Source organism: Drosophila suzukii, chromosome 3, assembly GCF_043229965.1.
Source record: "Drosophila suzukii chromosome 3, CBGP_Dsuzu_IsoJpt1.0, whole genome shotgun sequence".
Lineage (NCBI taxonomy): Eukaryota > Metazoa > Arthropoda > Insecta > Diptera > Drosophilidae > Drosophila > Drosophila suzukii.
The window spans coordinates 4,427,837-4,448,484 of NC_092082.1; the positions used below are offsets into that span (position 1 = coordinate 4,427,837).

Sequence of the window (20,648 nt, forward strand, 5' to 3'; positions counted from 1 at the left end):
CGAGCATCACTGTCACTAGAACATGTGCTCTTGGTTGTCCAGAAAACAAAACAGCGTAAATTGGTCTGAATTTCCTTAATAAATCACCTGCAATCATGGCGGATCATGCGTTTCATCGGCCCGGGCCGCTGAAGCAAGCAAATAAGGCCCACAAAACAGGTCGTCATCGCTCCAAGGGAGCCATAGACAATGCCCAAAAGGGTAAGTGCAAATCTTTCTTCAGGATTTTGGGATCTTGAAGACATCTAATCCACCTGGTGCTCCTCCCCCACAGGAAAGATTGGTCTCAAGGCCATCTCCCACAAGCACAAGCAGCAGCAGCGCAAGGAGCAGCGTCGCAACCAGATGAACCAGCTGCGGAAGAACAAAAGGGAGGAGGTGCTGGAGCAGAAGAGGAAACTGGGTGGTCAGAACACAGCCCCCTTCCTCGTCTGCCTGCTGCCCATGCACGAGCAGATCGATCCCAAGTCCGCGCTGGCCATCCTCCAGAGCTGCGACAGCGAACTGGTGGTGGAGAACTCCCCAAGTGGCATTGTGTACATGAATCTCCCCCGATTCAAACAGCGTTTCGCCTTTGTCACCCCGCCTGCGGGTCGTGGAAATGAGCTGATCGCCCTGGATTACCTCAAGGTGTGCGATACCACCCTGCTCCTGACCTCCGCCGCCTTTGGGGATGACGAGATCTTTGATCGCTGGGGTCAGCGGATCTTTAATATGATGTCCGCCCAGGGAATACCAACTCCCGTGGTGGCCCTCATGGATCTGGAGTCGATCAATCCCAAGCGACGTCCCGCTGCCAAGCAGGCTGCCCAGAAGATTATCTCCAGACTGCTGCCCGAGGAGAAGATCATGCAATTGGACACTGCCAGCGAGGGTTTGAATGTGATGCGACGCATTGGCGGCCAGAAGAAGCGCATCCTGCACAACGTGGCCAATCGGCCGCATCTTTTCGGCGATGTGGTGGAGTTCAAACCAAGTTCCGATCCCAGCGACGACCTGGGCACCTTAGAAGTCACTGGTTTCCTCCGCGGACAATCTCTCAACGTGAATGGCTTGGTGCACATTCCTGGCCTGGGTGACTTCCAGTTGAGTCAGGTGGTGGCTCCGCCAGATCCATACAAACTGGACAAATCCCGTGATGGTGAGAATGCCGAGGTGCGTCTTCTGGACCGCAGTGATCCCGCAAAGCGCACTTCACTCCAGAGCGAGAACATACCCGATCCCATGGACGCGGAGCAGACGTGGCCCACCGAGGAGGAGATCGCCGCCTCGCAGCAGGAGACAAAAAAGATGAAGCTGGTGAAGCGTGTGCCCAAGGGCTACAGCGAGTACCAGGCCGCGTGGATACCCGATGTCGAGGAGGTGGAGGACCCGGACAACAAGGAAGACGATGACATGAGTGACGATGATGATGATGATGATGATGACGAAGGGGATGATGAGGATTTCATGTCGTGCGAAAACAAATCCTTCGAGGATGAGTACGAGAAGCGGGACTCGGACACAGAGGAGTTTCAGGACAGTGTTTCCGTGGCCTCGGAGGCTGCCGTTAACGACGAGAAGTACGATCAGCAGATGGACTTCCAGGAGGAGCGCGAGACTCTAAAGCAGCTGCAGCAGGCTCGCACTGATCAGCTCTGGCCCGATGAGATTGACACTCCTCTAGATGTGCCTGCCCACGAGAGGTTCCAGAAATATCGCGGCTTGGAGTCCTTCAGGACATCGCCTTGGGATGCCAAGGAGAATCTGCCCGCTGACTATGCGCGCATTTATCAATTCCAGAACTTTGACCGTACCAAGCGGAGGATTCTGAACGAAGCCAAGGAGTTTGAGGGTGTGCTGGTAAGGGTTATTCACAACTTCAGTTATACAAGTTATTTTATCAAGATCTTAAATATTTTTAGCCGGGTTTATATGTCACTCTCAATGTGATCAATGTGCCTGAAAGCCGTTGGAACGCCTTCAAGTCCGCCCAGCTCACTGACAACATTATTGTCTACGGAATGCTACCCCATGAGCACCAGATGTGCATCATGAACGTCGTCCTGCAGCGAATGCCCGACTCAGAGGTGCCGCTCAAGTCCAAGGAGCAGCTGATTATCCAGTGCGGCTATCGTCGCTTTGTGGTGAACCCAATTTACAGTCAGCACACTAACGGGGATAAGCACAAGGTATGAATTATCATATCCCTTATTTAATTAATGCTTATATAGTATGTTTGTCCAGTTTGAACGCTACTTCCGTCCGTACGAGACCGTTTGCGCCACGTTCTACGCCCCCATTCAGTTTCCTCCGGCAGCCGTGCTGGCCTTCAAGGTGAATCCCGACTCAACGCTGGCGCTGGTGGCCCGTGGACGTCTGCTCTCCTGCAATCCAGATCGCATTGTCCTCAAGCGCGTTGTTCTCAGCGGTCATCCCATGCGGATTAATCGCAAGTCGGCTACAATCCGATACATGTTCTTCTACAAGGAGGATGTGGAGTACTTCAAGCCGGTGAAACTAAGGACCAAGTGCGGTCGAATGGGACACATCAAGGAGTCGCTGGGCACGCACGGTCACATGAAGTGCTACTTCGATGGCCAGCTGCGATCCTATGACACTGCTTTCATGTACCTGTACAAGCGAGTCTTCCCCAAGTGGACGTACGAGGAGTGCCTGGTGCGAACGGCAGAGCACGAGCGACAACATGCGGCGGCGAACAGAAGGACCTCGCAACAGATAGCCATGGAAGAGTAAGGGTATTTATATCGATGGATATAATAAGTAATCGTTGGAAAATTGGAATCCCTTTTGAAAATATTTTATATTCTTGATGTCCCATCCGAAAAGTACATAAAAGATGTACAAAAAACCCGCATCCATCGTTATTTATATATGACTGCGTTGTATAATAGGAATAATAGAATTATATTCACAAACAATTGTCTTAACTTAAAGGTAGAGGCAATATACATACATAAAACATGGATACGTTTAAAAGCTTGCCGCATTGCACAAGGATCAAGGATCGGTCGGGCTCTCATATATGGCTAATACAGTTTTGTGGCTAGGATTGGGTAGGGGGTAAGGGGTAGGGTATATAATAGGGACTAAGGGTATTCAGTAGTTGGTAGACAGACACTTGCGCCGCTTCTTTTGCAGCTGCTCGATCTGTTCGCTTATTTGGATGGGTGTTTGGAAACCTCTGACAATGCTGTTAACGGTCAGAACCGTGGCTATAAACTGGCTGATGGATATGTGCCAGGACTCGGAAATGTTTGTGCTACTGCTGCTGCTGTCACCGCTGCTGGTCGTTGTGGTCCTGGCCTTGCCGCTCGCCTGGCGCAGCTCCTCCTCCAGGGCCACAAAGAGGCGGGTGGTGCCAATGGGTTCTGCTGCGGGTGTGGTGGGATTGCCATTGCTATCCGGTTGCTGTGGGAAGTTGTTTTCGGGTCATTAATAGTCTTTCGAAAGATTGAGTAGGACGACTTACCTCATCGCCTCCCATATTCAGCTGGGTAAAACTCTCCAGGCTGGGCTCCTTCTTAATGTTGCTGTTACCCAGCTCCAAGAGATTCTCATCTGAAATGCAAAGAGGGTTTAAAATGTGTGCTATCTATAGAAAAACGTTTACTTACAAGCCCTTTGCATCTCTTCATCCTGGACCAGGCCCATGATCTCTATGATGCTGCGCCACAACAGCTGGAAATTCTCCTTACGCATGTGCGGAATGCTGTGCTGCGAACTGGACGCACCCTCATCCGGCTGGTCCAGCAGATAGCCGAGACTGCCCAGGCTTCGCAAATCCGTGGCATTCGAGTCGGCGCGCTCTAGTCGTGTGGCTGCAACCAGGTCGCTGATCTGTGAGAAATTCGATATAGTCTCGACATTCAGAAGCATGTGATCGGCGGCCGCAGCCGAGGCTGCTCCGGCTGCCGCATCCGCTCCCGCTCCCGTTCCGGGCGGCGTCATGCGAGCCGCTCCCAGATCTGAAATATCCGAAAATGTGTCAATCGATTCGTAACGGCCCTGCTGGCGAAGCTCTCTCTGGAGCTCGTCTTCGTCCCGCCCAGCATCTGTGGATGGTGCAGTACCCTGGAGAGCCGGCAGGTCCACGTAGAAGGTTGAGCTGCGCTGCGCCAACGAAGAGGTGTTGGAGTTCAGCGAGAGATTTGGCGTGCGCGACAGGTCCATGAACGTGTTGCCCGAGATTCCGGCCAGGTTGTGCAGGTGCTGGGTGGCACTGATCAGGGCAAAGTCGTCGGCATCAAAGTTGTGATCCGAGGGCGAGGGCAACGCCTCCATCGACTCTGAGGCATCGTTGCTGCAAATAGATGATATGGGATAATTTGGTTGGTTTTCCAATCGAATAAAACACTCACTCAAAGAAATCCTCCGCCTCGAAGGCCTCCTCGGCATCGTCTTTGGTGCGTGGACGAGGGCGCCGAGATCTTTCTATCTCCGCCTTGGACAAGAGAGGCGGCAGGTGCAGAACAAACAGCAGCTTCAGCTTCTCCATGTTCTTGTTGGAGCAGACCAGGCCCAAGGCGTTGATGAGCTGACCAAAGTCAAGAGAACCAGTGCCTCTCTTATCTGTGAGCTGGAGGAAGGAAACAAGAACTTACTGATTTATTCAAAATCAAACTCCGACTAATAACTTACCCTGAACAACTTTTCGCCAATGTCAACGCTGACGCACTTTCGCCATGGTGTTAGCTCCGTAAAAAGTGTGTGGAACACCTCGTAGTTGACGCTGTATGCCTCGTGCCTGCTTCCAGAGGCGCTCGCATCATGGTTAGCTCTGCCAGGAGACTGCGGCACCAGCTGGGGCACCTCCGACAGGGGACATGGGGCCTTCTGCTGCTGTTGTTGCAGGGATTTAAGGGCGTGCTTCTCTTCTCGGATAATGGTAAGCAGCATGTGCAGCTCACTGCGGGTGAAATACGAATTCTGGACATAGGCCTTAACAATGGTCTTCTCGTTGTCAATATCGAACTGTCGCATGGTCAACCGACGATGCTTGTTGCGCAGTTCCTCGATGCGTTGCTGGGTTATCTCTTCGCCGAACTTGGTGTACGCCTCGTGAATCAGAGTCTGCACCGTTTGCGTTTGGACTTTACGCTCCTGCTTCCGTTTGTCCGTCGTGGGAGGAACCTGGTACTCCGGGTTGTAGATACCCTCCAAATAGTTCTGCAATACCAACATGGCTTCGCCATCATCCTGGCACTGCAGCAGCTTTTCCCTGTTCCACTCGATGATCTGCAGCGAGATCATAAAGATGATCTTAGCGCCCTCGTAGAAAAAGCAGTCCAGAATGTGCAGAGAGCTCTCGTAGCTGATCACACTCATGAAGATGGTAAGGAACCAGGAGATGGATATCATCTTGATCACATCGAGCTGCTCCAGGTGACCATGCAAATCAGCCAGATGCGTCTGCACCAGCTCGTTGAGCACGCCCTGGTCGATCTGGGCGCCCACCACCTTATCCTTGTAGTAGTCCGGCAGTAGGTTTTCACACAGGCTGGCCAGCATCCAGAATGCGTTCTCCTCGTCGCAGAACAGCAGGAACACGGACGACACAATGTTCATGGCCTGGCAGTAGCCCACCTGCGGGTTGCGCAGCGCATAGGCTTGCAGGACTCTTCTCAGAGCTCCAATGCCATCGGTGCTTTGGAATGCCGGATGCTCGGGTAGCGAACGCGGCAAATCCCGATCGATTTCGTCATGGGCAAAGCAATTCTTGATGCAGGCCGCCTTCTCTACCAAATCCTCATACAGTCCGGGATTCATCTCCTTGTCGTGAATCGCCCCGGAGAAGATCAGCCAAATCTCCTGACGCAGCTTGTCGGGAATGCCTTCCACTATCAGATTTATCACGTCCGTGGTGCGGAACATCCCGATGCCGCGACCAAAGTCCCGGAAATGCGCCTCCCAGCGGACCATCTTTTCCTCTTGTTTCTGTATGATCTCCGAGCTGAACTGTGTCTTAAATGTGTTCATCAGAGCGGTCTGCTTGCTCCATGAAATATCGTACTTGGCCCGCTCGCGACTCACAGGACTAAATAAAGTTATTTTAACTACTAAGCTTCATTATTAAATTGCTTTACTTACACATGAATTCGTGCGAGAAGATCTGTGATCTTGGAGATCAGCACATCTCTATCCACGATATGAGCAAACATGAAAGGCACATTCTCTGATGTAATGATGACAATTTGATTTTCAAACCGTTGTTGTCCATCATCCTTCTTCTCCACACTCTGCAAAAGAGATAATAAATCAAACTTCCTATCGAAATGTAGGCCCTTTCAAACACTCACCTTAATGGTCTTCATGGGTATAACCACGCTGACCAAATCCTTGACATCGCTACGAAAGCAAAAGAAATTCGGCGAGAGATAGATGAAGCCGGAATTGAACCTCTTTGAGTAAGGTGTCCAGATGTTTGCCTTAATTTTTCCGTCGATTATCTCCGACTGTGGCAGTCGGAAATAGATGCGAAACTCCTCGGATTTCTGGCGAGCCGTCAAATCCCGCAGCAGCACGGGCTTCTTGGATGTTTTGGCACCCAGCCGTGCAAAATTCGAAGTATCGTGGTCGACCACTGGACTGTCAGGATCATGGATCAGTTGCTGAATGGCCATTTTGTTGAGCTGCTCGATCAACTGATGTGCCTCGCTGGCGTTGAAGAGCATTGTGAAGTTGTAGGTCATGTTGTTGGTGGTCTTCAGATAGATGGTATTCGCATTTCGGCTGATGTCCTCCAGTTCCGCAAAGCGTATAATGCGCTTTATCTCCTGACCCAGCATATACGAGTAGAAGCAAACGTGGTTCAGGGAAATGTAAAGCTGACCCTGTCTCGGGATCTTATTCTTCACATATCTAAAATCAAACATCAAGTGAGTTTTATTTTCAAATATTAAGTGAATTTCTAAACTTACGTGGCCGAGTAGGAGTTTACTAGTCGCTCTTCCTCGGGCATTTTGAAAATCTGCCTGAACTTCGATTTCATCACCTTGAAGTCGGCTGATTCGCCGGAGTCATCTTGGTTGTTTTGCGTGTACAGAGATTGGATCTTGCATATGGTGAAGTTGGTCACCTCGTCCTCGTTCTCCATCTCGTCCAGCACTTTAAAGAGATTGGCCTGCAGCCATTCCCAGTCCTTGACTATCTCATCCTGGGTAATGCCAATGGCGATTTCTGCGGGGATAGGTTATAATCAATTAATAAAAAAGGTATAAAAGATAGTAAAGTAAAATATACCCATTAAACCAATACTTGTTATGGTTATTACATGTCCAAAATGATAGATATATTCATGTTATCGCATGATTCTTTTATAATGTTTTTGAAATGGAATACTATATACAGCCGCACTGCTTAAAACCCCATATCAGCATAGTTTTGTGGTTTTACAAATTGTGAAACCAAAGTAAGGTTACAGTTTACAGGGCTAAGCATTGAAAAATAAAAAAAGGGAGCCGAATTATAAAAGTTCTTGCTGCTTTGATAAAATCCCCTCGAGGTTTTTCGAATTCCAAGTTCCCTACTCCAGCCCCATCCTTCTTTTCTTAATACAAAGCAAATTAAATAACAAAAGAAATGAGCCAGCCTCCGCAGCTTTTGTAATCAGCCTCGTTCTCCGTTTACGTAAGCGCAGTGAGGGAACCGTAGATGAAAGAAATATTGGCATACTCCCATAAAAGCGAGGCGAAACCCGATGATTCACGGTCACATACAGCTGGGCCTAGACTCGAGGAACTGGAACTGATAAAGCGGATGAGTGCAAGTTGTTGAACCTACCGTAAGACACCTCCGATGAGGGCGTCTGGTGGAGGATGCGATAGGGAGCCGGCTTGGTGTTCATCACGCTATCGTAGGTTCCCACCAGCATGGATCCAAAGCCACGGGATTCCCCATGACCACGTCGCTTCTGAAGGACAAAGTATCGCGAGTGCATCTCGGCAATCCTGTGGGCGAAACGGGTTTTTACAATCGGTTCAAAATGGAGGTGGACTGGCCCCACTTTATAGGGAATTTTCTAGGAGGTGGGGTGTGGGGTCTCTTTTTTTACGCAGCAGGAAACAGTTGGAAATCAATTTTCAAGCTGCTGCTGCTGCTGACTTTACACAGCTGCCTCTTTTGCGTTGCGAAATCAGAACCGAGCCAAAGAAGTCTTGAACTTTTGGCTCAATTAGTTATCAACGAATGCAATTAAGTCGTTTATGCGTAGTCGCAATTCCAGATCAAGGGCTCTCCTGGCGGCCTGCACTTCGTGATAATCGCATTCCATGAGACACCTTCCATAAACACAACAAGAACATTGCATATACACATTGCCATCCACATTTATCCCACCCACACACTCAAGCGGGCATGTTTAATTTGGGTTTTCGGCTTTCGTTAGATTTGACCCCGCGTTGGGGTCACCACTCACCAGAATGCCGAGGGCAGGAGCAGCTCCTTGGGCTGAATCCACATCTTAATCGGTTTAGGCCCGTGCGAGGCAGAAAAACAGAAAAATATTCTTTGTTTAATACTGCATCGAGCGCTGATTGTTTTTTTTTTGCAGCAAGTGTGGCCGTTGCTCAGATAGTGGAACAATCCCTTAAGAACGAAGCCATTTATTGTGAATGGATGCTGAGGGCGGGATATTTGAATTGATTTTTTTGCACCTTTAATAAGTGATAAGATTAAAGCTATTTAAAAATATTACTTTAGATAACGAAAATATTCTTGTAAGAGATTAGATCATAGTTAACGTATTTAAGGAGACATCAAACAACTTTAACTTAGTGCACAATGCACAATTTCTAAATTAATGATGCACTGGTAAAGAGTAAGCTTTTAAAATCTTATTAGAAACCATATATAAATTGTAAAGTAAACCATGCCTTTCTTTTAACACCCAACCAAACATAAACTATTCACTTGTATGACTTATTCGAAACATAACGAACGTGTCGTGCTACAAAATTACTAGTTTTATTCCCAACTCCTGCAAAATCATTAGTGTTTTGCAAAAATGTTGAAAAAATTCGTGGAAGTGAACGCGGAGTGCAGTCCATCGGCGAATCCTTATGAGGTGCGAACGTTTCTTGGTAACGAGACATCACCGGAATGGAAGGCCGAGAACTGTCCGCCCCGCGATCGCGTTTGCCAGAAGAAGCCGCCCAACTCCACGATCTCCCAAGTGCTGACCATCGAGGATGAGCTGCGTCGCATCCACCAGAAGGCGGAGGAATCCCGCTTCATTAGGCCCTACAAGAAACAATGTGCCCTCTACGATGAGTACACCATGTGCATCATACCACAACGGACGCCGGCGGAGCTAAAAACGCACGCCGAGATGCGAGAGCGCCTGCTGGCCGCCCGCAAGGATTTTGGTCTGGTGGAGCACGACGCCAGGGTGGATAGGACGTGTCCCAAGGACCTGGTGGTTCTCAACAGTCCCATGGACATGGGCGAGGAGGAGCAGCAGGCCGAGGAAGGCGAGGAGGAGGAGGAGGGGGAGGTCAAGCCACAACTAGCCACTCCCGAATGCAGCTCGGACATGATCATAATTCCGGACAAGCGCATGGTAAGCTAAGATTTTCCCAACAAAATAGTTAGAACTTGGGGATTAACCGATTTTAACGTTTACATCATAAGCAGTGCTTGTTTATTTAAAACTAATTGAAACGTAAGCTCTCTTAAAAAACTCAACTAAAATCGACCGTATTACTAAGTACTTTCGTAATGATATAAATTAAATCACTTTTAAGTGTATAGATCATAAATACTAGACGACTAAATTATGGCATGAAGCTTAGGCTAGCTAAGAATTGGTTTCCATTTGGCGTTCCTACTCAATCAACTCGATGTCATCGATATCTGCGTAAATGGTGCCCGGTGGCAGTTCTGGCAGGAAGTTTGTTCCCGGATCCGTTTGTCCATCGCCAGCTCCACTCGTCGTCGCCAGCGACAGAGCGCGATAAGCTCCAGAAACAGCCTGCTGCTGCATATGCACGCCCAGCTGGGAGATGAGTTCCAATGCCTGGACATCAGAGTTCATCAGAGCGAACTGGTGGATGATGGCCAGGTGCGGGAAAACGCCATTGAGCAGGGTGCTGGTCCCTGCGTTCATTTGATCCTCGGTGTTTTCCTGGCCTTCCTGGGGAGAGACTACTTCCTCCTCCTCCTCCTCTTCTGGCGTGCTGCCTGGTGAAGCCATCATGGTGGGCTCACAGGTGACCATCTCCACTCCATCATCCTCCTCGAGGTGATCTGACATCAGGCTATTCTCACTAGAGAGATTAACGAAATCTGGCACAACAGGTCCTTTAGCCCCACCTTCGGCGGGTTCGGCCAACTCGCGTTGCATAAAATTGGGCAGGGCATGCTTGAACTCCACTATGATGTCCTCGACAGGCAGATCCTGGTTTAAGGGATTCTCTCCCTGGTAGCCCAATTCATCTGCCTCGTACTTGTACTTTCCACGAAAACGGTTTAGCCACCGATAGGAGGGTCTAAAGGATGGCAGGTTTAAAACTGCGGCCATTCTGATAGCTGTTTCCTTGAGTTTTTGGTTCCGAATGCTTATGTTCAAGTGGAGTTGGGTGCATCTTTCAACCCATTCGTGTAGAAGGAAACTAATGGCACTCATCTCGAACTTTCGGCGCTTGCGCGTCATCTCTTCAATAATAATAGAGGCATCGGCTTCGCTCAAGGTGGCCAATTGTTGGAGCAGATCCTTTTTCTTGTCCAGAATTCGGCGAATTTGGGTGGCGCAGCAGTGAAACATTTTGGCCAAACTGTTTCTCGAAATATTGGTCTCCTCATAGTAACGGATCACGGCAATCTTCTCGTAGAAAGTTAGGATATTACGCTCATTTCGACGGGATTTTATCTATGGAAAAGAGGAGATTACAAATTTAGCATTTTTAACAGTTGTCATGCCCTATTGACTAGAAATTAATCCAAATATTACAACAAAAATTTTTTTTTTTACAAATCCTAAATATTTAAGTATTGTAGCTATAGTATCTAATAAAATAAAAATCTTAGTATAAATCCTAGAAAATAATAAGAAAACATAAGAGAAAGTCGATTTTCTATATAAACTTTTCCTATGGCATTTAAAGGTTTTCGTTGTCCTGTTTTTAGATATGAAGTACTAAATAATATAATACAATATTGTTACTCCTTAAAAGGTTAGGAAATGTCCTTAAGAAGACAACAAATTTAACGATCACACAGGTCGTGTATGTAATGTCATATGGCTTTGGAACCAAGGACTTCTGTTTACATAGATACGTCTTTAGCTCCAAGGCACAATGTTTAAGGGTAAATAATCGTCCTTCGATATAAAAACATATATGTACATATATGTACATATGTATGTACATATATCCAGCTTAGGCGCGTGCTTGTCTGATGGCCGCGTGTCCACTTGAGGCAAGTTGTAAAATCCACCCTCGGCGGACCGCTTAAAGGCCACGTTAACAAACATATCTGGCTTCTCCTCAGACTACTTACCCCTTTGTTGTTGTTGTTGCGACGCAACGTGGTTGTTGGCAATGCCGCAATAGCTGCCATTTCAATAGTAGTTTTAACTAAGTTTTAGTTATCCGCTCCTTCTCTTTCTCCTCCTTATCCTCCTTTGTCTCTTCTTCTTTTCCGCTTACTGCGCAGCAGCTTCTTGCGCTGTTGTTGTTGCTCCGCTCTCTCGCCAAAAAGATCATGCGTCAGAGGGCGAGTGTGTGTGTGTGTGTGTGAGTGACTCCTTTGAAGCTGCCACAATGGAATATTGCAATAAAACAGAAATAAAAGCATTATTAATACCGTCCATGCAAATTGCAAAACCTTTATTAGTCACTTTTTATGAGTGTTGGCACGGCACGTTCTCGAATTCGCTTTGGCTCTACATTAGCTTTTGTTGTTGCGGCTCTGACATTTTTACAATTACTGAGTAATAACATACTTGTGTGCCTGTTTTTTCGGTTCCGCTCTTCGCCCCTGCAAATGTGTGTGTGCGTTCTTTGCGCGCTCCGTATGAAATAAAAACGGTTCACTATGCTCAGTCCCTTTTGCGTGGTGTTTGTTGTTGTAGCAACACAAACGACACTTGCAGCTGTTACTGTGCACAGTGCAGGTCAAAATATTAGTGGCTTTCACTAAAAACAAGATGTGGCAGTTAAACCATATAAAAAACATTTTATCTCTACCCTATTGCACATTGCAGGTCAAAATATTAGTGGCTTTCACTATAACAAGATCGAATAGCTTGCAATTGTTTTCTTTCTCTTCATCCTATTGGCTAGTGCGAGTTATAATACTAGTGGTTGTATCTTAGAAAGACCTAGGAGCCCGAACTTATCATTTACACCACTAAACAAAGGTCTTAGTTCACTTGATTGCCGGTTTCGGATTGGAGCAGATAAGAAGTAATTCTTGGGTACACAAAAGCATGCAACAGAATATTTGGAATGCCCAAAGTTACTATAAATAGCACACAAACAGTATCGGGTGATAGACAAAATCTACTGATAAATCAATTTTTTTTAAATATGATATCCTATAGAATCATTTTTTAAATTGTATAAACTTTATCAAATTTAAAATTTATTAGAAGTTATGAAATGTTGCGTACTGTTTAAAGATATCAAGGATATTTTAAGTAGTCAAGCATCCAGCTTAAAAAATTAAGATTAATCAAAGGAGATAAGCCAGGATTTGATGCGATAGGGGACGGAGGTTTGTTAAAAAGATTTTATTTAAATCCAATCAAATCAGTTTTAAAATACTATTGGGGTTTTTATTTATTTAATTATATCTTTATTTATCCCACCCGTGCAAATGCACCTATGCTTTTGACCGCAGCTGTGACCGTTGTTGGTCTAGTGCATTGTGCAGTGGCCATATGCAAAAGCAGTGCGGTTGCAGTCGCCTCGCTTTTGTTTCATTTGCGTTTGCGTTTTCCGCGTATGCTGTTCGGTATGTCTCAATTGTTGTAGTGAGGGGGCGTGGGTGGTGCCAGGAGGGGGTGGCAAGGCTACATGCTGGGTTAACGACTAAAATCCGATTCCTATTCGCTTGGCTCGCTGCAGAAACCTCTCTCTATCTTGGCTAATTAACTTTGCGTCGGAGATAAGAGCCTTTCTACTCTTCGAACGATTCGTTTGCTACTCGAAGTGATATAATCGCTCTCATATGTTTTATGGGTGTTCATAGCTGGCCTCTTATCAATAGACATGAAGCAATTCTGATTCATATATGTATGATCTTTTGGGTTAAATCTGGTTATTAAAGGAATTTCCGAAAAAAGTAATGGGACAAAAATAATATCAGTTGCTATACCGTTTTCATTCAATAAGATAATATTTTTGATTTCCCATTTTGATTTTCACGTCTAATTTTAACAACTTTGAAGTATTATTATAAAGGATATACATTTCTTTGTATCCAAAAAAAATCGTTTTACTTAACACTTAAATGTTATTTTTATTAATTCAGATACCCCCTTTTGAAACCTCCTCTTTTTTGCAGCCATTCCCTTTTTTCAGGGGCGCCGCCTGCGGTCGTTTGTTTGCTGTACACTTTAGCTTGGCATCCATACATGTGTACCTGAGTTTTCGTTGGGCAGCTGCACCTGGCAAATACCAATTTTAATTCGAATTCAAAGCCATCACCGAGATTGCTATTGCAGCCTCAGCATATTTGATGGAAACAGCTGCCTTTAAGTTGATTAGTTCATCGGTTCCTTTTACAGATATTCAAGCTAAGGCCACGTGGACTTGTTACTTATTTATAGAAAGGGGGTTCTAAAGTGTGATCTTGACAGCTTGCTTATAACTAACTAGCACCATGACCTTGAAATTAAGGATAACCCTTTTACTGATCAAGTTGTTATTGATAAGATATATTAAAAACATATCCTTAAAGTATATAACATTAAAAATGTAATATATATCTTCTCAAAGTATTGCTCCTAATGTAAAACACAACCCATAAAACACATGCTTCACCGTACCAACGCAATAATTAAGTGGACATCCCATCAGCACACCTGTCTTTGGCAAGATCTCGCCGTCTGCAGGCCCCGCCATAGCCCCAGCTCCCCGGCCCCAACGTAACCCTACCTAGTTTGACATTTTGCCAGCGCGCCTATTCAAGAGGGTTGCGTAGTTGGAATTGGAACCAACTTGTACTGTTGGCAACTGCGCTTTGGTATTGGTATTGACGTGGTAGTCGTATGTCGTATGCTATAACTGCGCGATACTGCGCCGCTCACCTGGTTCACCTGGTCCGTCGCTGTACTATATGTCTCGATTTGTTGTTGTTGTTGTTGCTGCAGCAACAGCAACAGCACGCTACTAGATGACTTGTTTGTTCTACAGCCGAGGCAGCTTCGTATTTGCTCGGGGGTCCGGGTTTCTGGTCTCGGGTTAGTCGGTTTTGGTTGGGTTTTTGGCTTTTGGTCGAACGAGAGCGATAAGATTCCGTGATGTGGCACTAAGCGCTGTTCGTTGTTTACTGCTCTGTGCATGGGACGCCTCTGTTGTTTGGTGGCCGTCATCGTGGCCAGCCAGCCATAGAGGCACACTCACCAACACGGACGCACCCCGAACCCATACACACGAACACCATAATGCCATATACCGCATATAGCGCGGCGACATCAGGTCGTTATAGTCAGTCTAGTTGGCATTTCGTGCTTACCTTATGCCGCTAACTAACTTCTTGATGAGCGCAGAGAAATATCACAGAGGAGGAAGCATGAAAAAAACAGGCCTCCCGTAAATACCATAACATGCCATACCATACCATACAATACAATACCATATCGTACCACACCAAGACCAAGAGAAACACAAACGCCTCCTATATACGGGGCGTCGGGCATCGGGCATCGGTGGCGTATGCGTGCTATTTTCAGTCGCATTAAAAGCTTATGGCCATGGCCAGGAAAACAGAGTCGCCGAGTGAAAGCACAGAGCTTGCACAGAGCCAAGCGCTGATAACTGGCCATATGTTATCCAATCGCCAGTCAAGACTATTGGGTCTCTGAATAATTCAATTGTCCCGGCCATATCCTCACTTTATTTGGGTTACACCACACCTTTTGTCGTTAAACTGCACAAGGGGAAAAGTTTTTTCAAGGAAATTTATTGTTTAATTATTAAACTATCACTTTGAAGCACTTGAAAAGACGACAATGTCGTAGTAAACTAGGGTTGGGCTTATTATAAATGAAAGGATTATTATAAGTAATTCTCTCATTCATATTCCCATCTAATATGATTTAGACTTATTGTTGAAAATAAGATAAATAAGACTTTCTTCTGTTCGTAAATATGATTTAAAGATTGAAAGACACGTCTCTAAGTATCCATTTTGGCGCCTAAGCTTTTTCCTCTCTAATTGCTTATTTAAAATTTATATTGTGGTAAATAAGTAATTATATAATTTCCCCGCGCAGTTGGAGCTAAAGCGTCCCAAGAGTCGTATCTACTTAAACGAGACTGAAGTTGGCCCCCTGGAAGAGTTGCCTTTCCCCTCTTACAATCCGCGTGTCCTGCAAGAGGGCTTAGAGGGAGAGAACCTCAAGACATACGATATTATCGAGGGCTGCAGCCCTCAGGATCTGTGGACCTGGAATGTGGGCTATCAGAAACGGGAAGAGAATTTAGACCAGGATTTTATCGCCGCCTCTCTGCCCAAATATGGTGTGTAGGGAATTTTACAGCCCTCAGATTTTTTCTATTTTAATCTAGCTTCATCGAAATTTTGCAGAAAACGACGGCGAACTTACGCTCTATAATATACCACAGCAGCTGGAGAAGACTTTCACCGCTGAGATTGTGTTCGGAAATCGAAATATCTATCCGGAACCAAAGCAGGAGTCTTACCGATTGCAGTGAGTGCCTAACGATATTTATACTATTCTACTCTATGTAGTATTTCCTAATAAAATGTTGGATAGATTCTAAAGGTTCTCTTTTAAAAATAATATCTTATCTAGATACTATAATCGACCCAGTGAGATCGGCGCCATTATAGTAGCCTTCGTGGAGAGCTTTCGTTTGAACCCAGATTTCTGGACAGCAGCTACCATGGATGGTATCCTGAAACGCGGTGTGAAGTTGACCAAAAAGAGCGCCGATCTGAACTACAAGTCGGAGACGAATGATTTTGACATTATTGAACAAGTTGTGGAACGGGATGCTGCCGTTGAGATAAAGATCCACTTCTCAGGACTTCTTAAGAACGAACCGAATATGTTTAAAGCTCTTTCACTATTCTTTTCCAAATACAATGCGTGTATTTTCACATCCCGTGATCTCTTCTTGCTCATCTGGAAGCGTTGCTTAAATTCGTACTATATCTTTGATCCCAATGGACGGGATGAGGACTGTGAACGGGATTTCGAGGACGGCAAGTGCTCACTGATGGCTACTCGCTATACGGAGCATTTGGTGCACCTGATTACCAAGTTCAGTGATCTGCAGCCGCAGGATGAGTTCAATATCTTCGAGATATCTTTGACCCAGTACGGAAAACTGAAGGAGCCACCCATTAAGGCGGCGGAGAACGAGGAGTTCCATAAACTCTGGGCCGTGGTCAATGAGAACTTTGCGGTGAAAACAGCGGCAACTGGAGGAATTCACCAGCCCATATCCGGCAATGAGAAGAATGCTTCTCTGGTGGTAGCCTTGATAGCTCTTATTTACTCGGAATTCGAACTTGCTAAACTCTGGAAACCTGGTACAGTGGATGATATTATAAGGTATGGTGTTGCTTACTATAAGACCCTGCGTAAGAAGTTCCGCCTGGATGGCAAGCGATGGAAGAATAAGAAGCCCCATTTGAATGTGGTGGATCTGCCGGAAATGTTCCTTATGGGTGCTTTTAAGGCCACGGTACGAAAGCATCCCTTTATGATCAATGGTCATGTGGCGGACTGCAAGAGCTACTTGGAATCTCAACTAACGATGGCTCTGCATCAGTTGTTTAACATGCCCCAGTGGCCATCAGCTCTGCTCCAGATAGATAATTCAGTGATGGCCGTATGGCGAGACAGGGAATTCTTCTATGTATTCGATCCCTTTCGGCGAAATAGAACCGGTCTAGTGGTGGATCCCGATGACTATACCATCAAGGGTCTAGCCGTACTGCAAATGCACGCCACCTTTGACTCCTTTGTCCGGGTGATCTACATGAATGCCTTGAAGATGCGACGTGGTGGCAAGTTCTTTATCCATGGGATCCGAACAGGTTGCATTCGCCCGTTGCAGGTTATGACTCCGCAGACGAACAAGTTTCCGGGTCTGCAAATGGGTCTGCCCACCTTCACGGATGAACCACCTATGCCGGAACTGAAGCAGAAGAAGAGTATCGAGAGTATTCCGGAGGAGGATCGCTTCCCCACGGTCGATGAGAAGGAGATGGTGGAGGAACTGATCAACATGATCATCAATAGCATCATTAAGGAACTTCCAGAGCCGCAACCCAAGAGACCATATCTCTATAAGCCAGCGCAGAAGGTCCTTCTACGCACGGATCAAGAGAATCTCAAGGCCCTCCGGCTGAAGATCAAGCGAGGCTATGAGCTTGGCCAAGAGGAAGAGGAGGATCTAAAGAGGGTTCTCACAGTTGAAGAAGAGGTGGCTCTTAAGAGCAACTTTAAGGCGTTACCAGATGGTTCCTGGATCATCATGGGCACCACGCAACTTCCTCAGTTGGATGAGGAGATGGCTAAGCTGGGAGGCCTTCTGGCTGGTTTGGTGGCCATGGCTGTTTCCTCAAAGTACAAGTTATCAACCTGGAATGCCGATCTCATTGAATTCTCCTTGGAATCTGCCAATAGCTTTGGTGATGATTACCAAAACTACGAGTACATTTTGGCCTGCCTCTTGGCCAAGAAACTACCGGATATTGCCATCGGCGAGAGCAATTTCAGTTTGGAGGTAAAAAAGGTGGTCAAGTCCTCGATTATGGTACCTTTGCGCCAGGTTCTGGTGGATCTGCTGGTGGATAACAATAGGTTGCTCCTCGTTTGCCAGCGGTTCTCATGCGTGATCTTTAAGCGCTATAACTTTGTGTACATGTTCATTGGATTCCCGTGCAATGCCATTGGATACAGAAAGGGTGGATCCGGACCAGCTTGTCTCCTTCGTTTTGTGGAACTGGATGCCCTGATCAAGCGCATTGAATTCGGCTGCAATCCCCAGGGTTGCTCGGTGATGAACTTCATCGTGGCCTGCGTCCAAATGGTGGATAATAATCTACATGGGCGTTTCCGACCCTGGCGCAAGGAGGACGATGATAAGGAGGTCAAACAGGAGACCGCGAGGCAGAAGAAGCTGCGCGATCAGCGGCTGGAGAAGATGCGCTACATCGACGAGGAGCTGCGCAAGGAGAACGAGCGCATTCAGATGTTCTTGAAGGCAAAACAGGAGCACATGGACCGCAAGGCTGGAATAAAACGTAAGTGGAGTAACTATTTGAAAGTATACGATTCCCAAACACTTGGGATAGAATCAATTGTAAATAAATTTCAAAGATCATATAGTGTAGAAGTTTGTGTTCAAACAATAGGCATGGTATATCATATTTTTAAGGTGAAGTTTAATACTTTCATAGAATTGTAATTTTCTCTTCATAATCTATTATAAGTTATTAATTTAAAAACTATCTGTTACCTTTTCCAGCCGAGTACAGGGACATTGGCATCGACGAGGGCGAGGGCGAGGAGGGCGACGAGGAGGAGGACATGGTCAACGAGGAGGAGGGCGAGGAGGAAGGCGAGGGGGAGGAGGAGGTGGAGCTGAAGCATCGACCGGGCAAGAAGCTGCCGAAGGAACTGCGCCGTGCCTACAAGCCGCGTCCCATCATGTTCGGTTACAGGATGCGCGAAAAGGACTGCCACTTCAAGATCCAGGGCAGTCTGGCGCTCGAGGGCCGTGAGGAGGGCTCCTTCAAGACGATCAAGCCGTGCTACTTCGCCTCCGCCCTGGCCATCATCAGTTGCTCCCTGCGTCCTCTGAACCAATGGAACTCATACCGCATTGATAGGGTGATCAACAATGCCAAGGCCATTGCCACGGGAGTTTGTGAACTGGAGTCGGTCTTCGAAAGGGTGGTACGTCACGTTACCATCGATGATTACGAGTTTGACATCTGGATTCGATGCTTCGAGGCGGCGGGCATGTGGACCCCAACTCCAGTAAAGAAACCTGGTACCCCCGAAGTGGGTCTTATGATCTTCAAGAAGAAGTTCGGCAAGCTGCTGAATCTGCGCAAATACATGATCATCTTCACGCCCAACGGAAGTTATGCCATCTACCACGACGAATTCTTCCACGTTTTCGATCCCTATGGCAGCATGGAGAAACCTGGCGGGGATGAAGAGCAGACAGACGAGGGCGACGAGGAGGGTGGAGGTGGAAAGAAGAAGAAACGCTGTCCCAAAGGACCAAAGCGTTGGCCCGAGAGGAACACCGCCTCGTGGGTTCTTCTCTACGATGTGGATTCGGTGATCAAGTACATCGATGATCGGAGTGCCGTTAAGAACTGGAAGGAGAAGAACCTGTACAAGTTCTTCCTGGTGGATGTCCTGTCGCACAAGAAGGCCGCACCGAACGCCCGAATCCTGCAACTGCTCACGGATCTCTCGATACCCATGACCTGCACCAACAAGCAGTACGGCAGACCCGAGTACGAAATCTGTGCCACCAACGAATCCCTTGGATGGCTGGAACTGGAGAACTGTCTGCCCGTTTGGAGCAGGTTGAATCGCCGCAATACGGCGGGCAAGTATCGCAATCTGCCCATCAGCAAGATTAAGAAGTTCGACATCGAGATCGAAGGACGTCTGTGGTCCCTGTGGGGCAATCTCCACCCAGAGGCTCCAGTCTTCGAGGACGATGTGAGAGGTCGCCAGTATCTGGGCTGTTATGTAATGGCCTGCTGTGCCGCCAGTGTCTACCGGCTGATGGACTGGAGTCCCCATCTCCTGGACACCATTGTGGTCAGTGGAAACACCTACTTCAAGGAGAGCATCGATCAGATCAGCAAGGAAGACTACGAGTTCTCGCTGGAGAACCTCAACATCGACTGCTCCATGGACACCATCAACTTTGTGGTACACATCGAGCATGTGTGCTATGGCAAACTCTATCGGGTGCCCACCTTCAACCGGATGAATCTCTCCGAGGCTCTGATCTACTTCTTCAGCCACTATCAGTTCGGCATCGTGAGTGTGCGAAAGCGTTCCCTGGCCATCGGGTTCTGTCCTGGCCACGATGGCGGATACTTTATGTACGATTGCCAGGAGAAGGACCATCCGCTGTTCCCGAAGCAACAGGGCGCCTCCTACATGCTGCGCACCCGCCACCTCCAGGTGCTCCTTTACTGCGTGGTGGTGACCCTGAATGTGCCGTTCTACAACATCGACTTCAGCATCCACAAGGTGGAGATGCTGCGCGAAGGAGCCACCGTCGAAAACGAGGAGGAGGAGGAGGACGCCGAGGAGGGCGGTGCTTGAGGAGATTCGTTTGGTTTTCGTGGGGTCGGACCCTGAGGATTTAGTTATTGATTGTTTGGATAATATATATGGAATTAGGGACATAAATAAAGCCTTAAATTATTTTTTAAATTTATCGTTTTTGGTTTGTGAACATGTGGTT

At 47.0% G+C, this 20,648-nt stretch overlaps 4 protein-coding genes across 7 annotated transcripts; 2 read left to right on the forward strand and 2 right to left on the reverse strand.

The window, feature by feature from the left end:
- The first annotated feature begins 1 nt into the window (after position 1).
- On the forward strand, positions 2–2,979 carry Tsr1 (Tsr1 ribosome assembly factor). The gene is made up of 4 exons (XM_017078830.4): positions 2–201; positions 275–1,842; positions 1,905–2,171; positions 2,227–2,979. Exons 1-4 carry the CDS (start codon positions 96–98, stop codon positions 2,734–2,736), a joined length of 2,451 nt encoding a protein of 816 aa, XP_016934319.2. The 5' UTR covers positions 2–95; the 3' UTR covers positions 2,737–2,979.
- Tbc1d8-9 (TBC1 domain family member 8/9) lies at positions 2,851–8,566 on the reverse strand. Of its 2 annotated transcripts, XM_017078829.4 has the most exons (11): positions 8,417–8,566; positions 7,783–7,949; positions 6,921–7,179; positions 6,300–6,861; positions 6,091–6,239; positions 4,642–6,037; positions 4,362–4,579; positions 4,074–4,303; positions 3,618–3,968; positions 3,473–3,561; positions 2,851–3,411 (listed from the first exon to the last, which is right to left on the reverse strand). In XM_017078829.4, exons 1-11 carry the CDS (start codon positions 8,458–8,460, stop codon positions 3,100–3,102), a joined length of 3,777 nt encoding a protein of 1,258 aa, XP_016934318.2. In that variant the 5' UTR covers positions 8,461–8,566; the 3' UTR covers positions 2,851–3,099. The 2 variants fall into 2 exon arrangements, with proteins under 2 accessions (XP_016934318.2, XP_016934317.2); XM_017078828.4 differs by having other exon boundaries at positions 3,618–4,303.
- A 338-nt stretch (positions 8,567–8,904) lies between these two features.
- On the forward strand, positions 8,905–20,621 carry LOC108013445 (uncharacterized). Of its 2 annotated transcripts, XM_036815804.3 has the most exons (5): positions 8,905–9,559; positions 15,440–15,686; positions 15,754–15,877; positions 15,983–18,447; positions 18,672–20,621. In XM_036815804.3, exons 1-5 carry the CDS (start codon positions 9,005–9,007, stop codon positions 20,504–20,506), a joined length of 5,226 nt encoding a protein of 1,741 aa, XP_036671699.2. In that variant the 5' UTR covers positions 8,905–9,004; the 3' UTR covers positions 20,507–20,621. The 2 variants fall into 2 exon arrangements, with proteins under 2 accessions (XP_036671699.2, XP_036671700.2); XM_036815805.3 differs by lacking the exon at positions 8,905–9,559 and having other exon boundaries at positions 15,569–15,686; positions 15,735–15,877.
- Positions 9,610–14,524, reverse strand: ebd2 (earthbound 2). Of its 2 annotated transcripts, none has more exons than XM_017079318.4 (3): positions 14,252–14,524; positions 11,497–11,751; positions 9,610–10,867 (listed from the first exon to the last, which is right to left on the reverse strand). In XM_017079318.4, the coding sequence occupies exons 2-3, from the start codon at positions 11,554–11,556 to the stop codon at positions 9,824–9,826; spliced, it is 1,104 nt and encodes a 367-aa protein (XP_016934807.3). In that variant the 5' UTR covers positions 11,557–11,751; positions 14,252–14,524; the 3' UTR covers positions 9,610–9,823. The 2 variants fall into 2 exon arrangements, with proteins under 2 accessions (XP_016934807.3, XP_016934808.3); XM_017079319.4 differs by lacking the exon at positions 14,252–14,524 and adding an exon at positions 11,837–12,138.
- Positions 20,622–20,648: the final 27 nt, after the last annotated feature.

Excerpts from the sequence above, each read along its gene's own strand:
- Tbc1d8-9 (XM_017078828.4), bottom strand. The coding sequence starts at position 8,460 with ATGTGGATTCAGCCCAAGGAGCTGCTCCTGCCCTCGGCATTCTG. Across the intron at positions 6,862-6,920 it reads GTAAACTCCTACTCGGCCAC|ATATGTGAAGAATAAGATCC; the intron begins GTAAGTTTAGAA and ends GTTTGATTTTAG. Across the intron at positions 6,240-6,299 it reads TACCCATGAAGACCATTAAG|AGTGTGGAGAAGAAGGATGA; the intron begins GTGAGTGTTTGA and ends TCTCTTTTGCAG.
- LOC108013445 (XM_036815804.3), top strand. The coding sequence starts at position 9,005 with ATGTTGAAAAAATTCGTGGAAGTGAACGCGGAGTGCAGTCCATCGGCG. Across the intron at positions 15,687-15,753 it reads CGCCTCTCTGCCCAAATATG|AAAACGACGGCGAACTTACG; the intron begins GTGTGTAGGGAA and ends GAAATTTTGCAG. Across the intron at positions 15,878-15,982 it reads CAGGAGTCTTACCGATTGCA|ATACTATAATCGACCCAGTG; the intron begins GTGAGTGCCTAA and ends TATCTTATCTAG.
- Tsr1 (XM_017078830.4), top strand. The coding sequence starts at position 96 with ATGGCGGATCATGCGTTTCATCGGCCCGGGCCGCTGAAGCAAGCAAAT. Across the intron at positions 202-274 it reads CATAGACAATGCCCAAAAGG|GAAAGATTGGTCTCAAGGCC; the intron begins GTAAGTGCAAAT and ends CCTCCCCCACAG. Across the intron at positions 2,172-2,226 it reads CTAACGGGGATAAGCACAAG|TTTGAACGCTACTTCCGTCC; the intron begins GTATGAATTATC and ends ATGTTTGTCCAG.
- ebd2 (XM_017079318.4), bottom strand. The coding sequence starts at position 11,556 with ATGGCAGCTATTGCGGCATTGCCAACAACCACGTTGCGTCGCAACAAC. Across the intron at positions 10,868-11,496 it reads GCAACAACAACAACAAAGGG|ATAAAATCCCGTCGAAATGA; the intron begins GTAAGTAGTCTG and ends TCTTTTCCATAG.